The 6,000-nt window shown below is 43.8% G+C and overlaps 1 protein-coding gene across 1 annotated transcript in view; it reads right to left on the reverse strand.

Annotated features, from left to right (window-relative positions):
* The window catches only part of FERMT1 (FERM domain containing kindlin 1), a 30,072-nt gene extending 24,272 nt beyond the window's left edge, over positions 1–5,800 (reverse strand). Inside the window, exons 1-3 of the mRNA XM_047069686.1 lie at positions 5,650–5,800; positions 4,777–5,010; positions 1,365–1,511 (exon numbers count right to left, since the gene is read on the reverse strand). Of these exons, the coding sequence (XP_046925642.1) occupies positions 1,365–1,511; positions 4,777–5,010; positions 5,650–5,800 (532 nt within the window). The remainder of the gene's footprint in view (positions 1–1,364; positions 1,512–4,776; positions 5,011–5,649) is intronic.
* Between the last annotated feature and the right edge of the window lie 200 nt (positions 5,801–6,000).

Genomic DNA, 6,000 nt, shown 5'->3' on the forward strand with positions numbered 1-6,000 from the left:
GGAGGGGCAGAGAGAGAGGGAGACACAGAATCGGAAACAGGCTCCAGGCTCTGAGCCATCAGCCCAGAGCCCGACGCGGGGCTCGAACTCCCGGACCGCGAGATCGTGACCTGGCTGAAGTCGGACGCTTAACCGACTGCGCCACCCAGGTGCCCCTTAAGCAGTTTGTTTTTATATAAAAAGACAAGGATATTGTCTTTCCAGAATTTTTTTTTTTTAAATTTTTTTTTTTTTCAACGTTTATTTATTTTTGGGACAGAGAGAGACAGAGCATGAACGGGGGAGGGGCAGAGAGAGAGGGAGACACAGAATCGGAAACAGGCTCCAGGCTCTGAGCCATCAGCCCAGAGCCTGACGTGGGGCTCGAACTCACGGACAGCGAGATCGTGACCTGGCTGAAGTCGGACGCTTAACCGACTGCGCCACCCAGGCGCCCCATCTTTCCAGAATTTTTACCTGCCCTCCTGTTACATGCCCAATGCAAAATTTATTTTAAAAAAATTTTTATGTTTTATTTATTTTTGAGAGAGAGAGAGAGACAGACAGACAACGTGAGCAGGGGAGGGACAGAGAGAGAGGAAGACACAGAATCTGAAGCAGGCTCTAGGCTCTGAGCTGTCAGCAGAGAGCCTGATGCGGGGCTCAAGCTCACACACAGCGAGATCATGACCTGGGCCGAAGTCGGACGCTTATCCGACTGAGCCACTCAGGTACCCCATCCATATGCCCAATGCAAAATTTAAACTGCATTCAGAAAAGAATCACATGAAGATAGGATCAGGAAAAGCATATTTGAGTGATCCAACTAATCTCTTTTCTCCCCAAATTCACAGCCAATTCTCCTAAAGTTTTGCTTTCATCAGTAACATTATTTAACACAGTTAAAATAATGAGCTCTACAGCAGGTAGAGCACACGACTCTTGATCTCAGGGTCATGAGTTCAAGCCCCACGTTGAGCGTGGAGCCTACTTAAAAAAATAATGAAATATAAAAAAAACCTTGTTAAAAAAATTCTGTGAGTTCTAAAATTAATTGCATATTCTTTCCTCATCACAGGAATCCTGCAATTTTAGTCCTTCTTTGGGGGAGGGGAGGGGAGGGGAGGGGAGGGGAGGGGAGGGGAGGGGAGGGGAGGAGAAGGGAGGGGAGGGGAGGGGAGGGGAGGAGAAGGGAGGGGAGGGGAGGGGAGGGGAGGTGAAGGGAGGGGAGGGGAGGGGAGGAGAGGGGAGGGGAGGGGAGGGGAGGAGAGGGGAGGGGAGGGGAGGGAAGAAGAGGAGGGAGGAGCCAAGGAGTGAGATTTCTTGGGATTTAAGAAATCCTTGGATTCAAGCATGGAATAAAAAACACCTGTCATGAATCATACCTGGTGGACCTGAAGTCGTTGGAGACCCCTCCAGATTTAAAATATCTTCAATTATAGGCTCCTTGTTAGTTTTGTCTCTCTTTTTCTTCTTTTTAAAATAGTCACCAGAAGGCTTTAACAAGGAGAGTTCTTCTGATCTTCTAATGTCTAACAGACAAATGAATAAATATAAAGAAGGAAGAAAAACTATCAAAGAGTAAAAAGAAAATACCTTCTAAGACTCAGAGTCATGCTAGGCATCTGAAATAATTTCTCAGGAAATTCCTGAGAAGTAAATGGAACTAAATTGCATCCCTTTGGAAGGAATAGATGGGTGTGTGTGGGGGGGGGGTGGGGGTCAAAGATCAGAAGATTTAATCTAATAAAATTTCTAGTTGTTTTTTAACTTATTATGAAAATATTTCAGACATACACAAAGCAAAAGGAATAGTATAATGGCCTCTTCATGCTTTCATCACCCAGGTTCAACCACTATAAGCATTTGGCTATAATTTCCCCTCCCTCTCTTTTTTCTTTCTTCAGTTTTTTTTAAAATAACAACCAAGAACCCCACCATTTTCTTTCTTGAACATAGATCCCGAGAACCTTTCCCTTTCACTGTGCACAATTGCTAATTTCATCCCTGCGGCAGACAGTATTGGTGTCCTGCCCATCTTTTCTGGGCCCTCACCATTTCAGTGCACTCTGACCCGACTTCCAGTGGCAGCAAGGACAAGAGTCTTTCTGCCTGAGGGCTTGCTCTGGATGCCAGAGTGTGCACTCCCCAAATACTGATGCAACAGGCCACACGAGTTCAGAGAATTAACACTTCCAAAAACAGCCCTCAGTGACTGACATGAGCGGTATATTAATACCCCCAGTCCCTGACCCATTGGGTGGGATAGCTCTGAGGCATGTTTACACTGTCTCCCAGAAGCCCCCCAATTGCCCCGAGTGTGATTTGATTGGTGACGCTCTCTTACTGAAGAGCTTCTCTTTCCAGTCTTACTTCCTCACCCCCAACCAGTGTTTTCTGGAATCTCCTCCCCCCAAAATAAATGTTTGTACTTGAATTCTTATCTCAGGGTCTGCTTCTGGAGAACTCAAACCAAGATGATTCCCATTTTTTTTCCATTAGTCCAATATATTTATAACTGCCGTTGCCAATCAGAGCTCCTGATAACCATGAACCACCATGAGCTTCTATATGATTCCAAGTGAAAGCCGAGGAATATGGACGTTAGAGTCTGTGAGCAGCTTTCTGGGAGGCAAATGCACTGATTCCATAGGTCCTGCCAGTTTTCAAACATTGCTTAGTGCTGAGGCTAGCAGTTCAGCTCCATCCTTTTCCTCTATAACTAATGATGCTTGATTGTCAGGTTGCAACACACACCTGTGCCCATTCCAAATGCATAATTTATATATGAGACCTGGAGATGAATCAGAATTTCCAGGAAGCATTAGAAACAAAACAAAACAAAACCTACATCTCCAAGCCCAAGATTAGTGTCTTGTCCTATCTTTGTGGGAAAACTCATCATATTACTAAATTTGATTTAGCTTCAATTGAACAGATATAAAAAAGGTGACTAAAAATGGCACATTGAGCCCTTTATGACTACTGTGAAGACGTAATCTGGAAAAGAGAAGAACATCTGACTGCTTCTGTATATTTTGGAACCTCAAATTTTCAGTCCCAGCCATGATGTGTGTTTCCAGTCTACTATGGACTGGGTTTTATTTGATCATTTACTTTGTTTTCCAATCCTCATTGGAATATTACTGAAAACAAGGTGCCCTGGTGCTTGCCATTTGCCCACCATGTACCAGGGCACTGCTGAGGAGTTCTGTACTAGAAGGTTCCATTCATTTTTTCACTTAACGGTTAATGAGTAGCTAATGTGTGCCAGGCATTGTGCTAGGTGTTAGAACACAGGTGTGCTCAAGTAATGGCTTCTGTCTTCACCCTATTTAATACCACGCCAGCCCCTACTGCCCACTGGAACTCCTAGTCCTGCACATGCTGTCACAGCTTTTCTTTTTTTCTCTACCAAATATCTCTTTTTAACATCTTATTTTTTAAAATTTTTTATTAAAAATAAAAAAAATTTTTTTTAATGTTTATTTAGTTTTGAGAGAGAGGGAGCACAAGCAGGGGAGGAGCAGAGAGAAAGGGAGACACAGAATCCGAAGCAGGTTCCAGGCTCTGAGCTGTCAGCACAGAGTGGGACGCAGGGCTCGAACTCACGAACAGTGAGATCATGACCTGAGCCGAATGAAGTTGGATGCTCAACCGACTGAGCCACCCAGGCGCCCCCCCTTCCCCAAAATTTTTTTAATATTTATTTATTTTTGGGATACAGAATACAAGCAGGGGAGGGGCAGAGAGAGACAGGGAGACACAGAATCTGAAGCAGGCTCCATGCTCCGAGCTGTCAGCACGGAGCCCGACGCGGGGCAAGAACCCACGGAGCGCGGGATCATGACCTGGGCCGAAGTTAGATGCCCAACCAACTGAGCCACCCAGGTGCCCCAAACATCTTATTTTTAAATTAATGTTTACATTTATTATTTATTTTCTGCCTCTGTATCCTAGAATGTAAGCTCAAGCAGGGAAGGGATTTAGGCCTATTTTTATTGTTAAGCAATCTCTAGCACTCAACACAATGCCTGCCTAATCAATATATATTTGTTGAAGGAATGAATGAATAGTTTAATGGGAAAGATAGGTCACTCACTCATATATTGTATATACTATATTCAAATGCTGAATCTCAGCCTTGGAACCATAGAATGTACCTACACGCTTTCAAAAAATATGAAATAAGAACCATGATGCAGGGTTTACTTCCATTATAGAAGTGCCACAAATAAATGGTTTGGGTAGTGTTGTCCCTAATGACTGTTAAAGCCATAAGAATTAGTTTTCAATCCATAATTAAGTGTACTTTTCTCCTTAAACTCCACAAATAATTTTTGTGGATAGAGTATTTACTAGAGCCAAGCGTTAGGAAAGCAGTTAAGACATTGCAACACTATGATCTCAAAATCAGTAAGCATAGATCAACTCTATGGTGGTAATGATTTAATGGAATTCTTGCTTGTTTGTCTTAAATATAATGATGATATTACTATGGCTTAGAGGAATGAATTTGTTTTGGGGGGTGGGGATCTTAATGGGTCTGTTTCTTCTGTTTAAAGACTTCTTTTGAAATAGCTTTAAGCTTTGTGGAAGTGAATCTGATTTCCTCCAATAATGTTCCATTTGGTTTAACTCTACTTACATGGCTAAAGTCCCCAGAACTAGGCTTGAAAAGTATGCTTCCTAGTAAGGGAAATAAAGCCAAATGCTTGCAGGCAGAAAGTACACATAATTTTCCTGCCCTCCTTTGCTAACAGTCCAAAGGGCACAGGGCCCCTCTGGGGTACTCACTCAGGATTTTGCAGATATCACTGACAGCTTTAAAAACCACAGCCGAGAAGCTGACACGCAATCTCACTGTCTTCACATTTGGCAGGCGGAGGCGGAGCATTTTATGCTGAGGGGTGAAGAGAAGCTTTGCATCTGCCTGGACTCCATATTTATCCAGGGTCCAGTGCGTTTTCAGAAGCCAGCAATGCTTTTGTTCCCACCAAAGGGCAAAGTCTGACCAGTCTTGGGATATGTCTGCAAACATGAAAAATACGATGAAGTAGAATAAGAACGAACTTTAAGAGTCCATCCATTGTGTGCAAGAACTTCAACAAATGGGTCTTCAGCTCCCCATTCCCTTTTAGAACCTAAGGCTTAACAAGCCTCAGCACCTCTTCAAAGTCTCTAAAGTGGGGTGGGTAGAAAACAGAGCCTGAACCTCATCACAGTGATATTTAAAAATTTTTTTTAACATTTTTTATTTATTTTTGAGACAGAGAGAGACAGAGCATGAACAGGGGAGGGGCAGAGAGAGAGGGAGACACAGAATCCGAAGCAGGCTCCAGACTCTGAGCCATCAGCCCAGAGCCCGACGAGGGGCTCGAACTCACGGACTGCGAGATCGTGACCTGAGCTGAAGTCGGAAGCTTAACTGACTGAGCCACCCAGGCGCCCCCACAGTGATATTTAGATACAGTGAAAGAAACAGACACATCCTTTTGCAGGATCCTCTATTTCTCTTCCTCCTGTGGGGAGGGGGCTTGCTCTCTGAGCCATAGTAAGAAAAATAAACAGAAAAACTTAGATGATCAGACAGCCTAGATTAGCCATTTACTGTTAGTACAACAGAGAGGGTTTCAAAGGTAGGGAAACCATCAAGAAACGGGAACTTACTGATCTGTTCTACTAACTTGAGCATCAGCCCCCCAACATGCAGGTCTCCGGCCACTCTCAATGTGACATCTTTCTGCTCCTCCTCATTTGGATGGTCAACTCTGACGACGAGCTCCCAAGAAGCAGATGCAAAGTCCGTGGATGAGAGCATCGTGGCAAAAGCAAGTGTCTGCCGACAAAAAGTGAGACATGGATCAGAAAGTGAGAAGGAAACAGGAGCTTGCCAGTACATCCTGCAGGGCAAAACTTTCTTCCATTTTAGCCTCTTCTTCAGGAACTCTGCAGGGTTCCCAGTACTCAATATTAAATTTAACATCTGAACCTTGAAGACAAAAAGTCTTATAAGGTCTC

The sequence above is a fragment of the Lynx rufus genome, unplaced genomic scaffold (genome assembly GCF_022079265.1).
Source record: "Lynx rufus isolate CCGP_SWC_20201006 ecotype Redwood Valley unplaced genomic scaffold, mLynRuf1.p SCAF_8, whole genome shotgun sequence".
Lineage (NCBI taxonomy): Eukaryota > Metazoa > Chordata > Mammalia > Carnivora > Felidae > Lynx > Lynx rufus.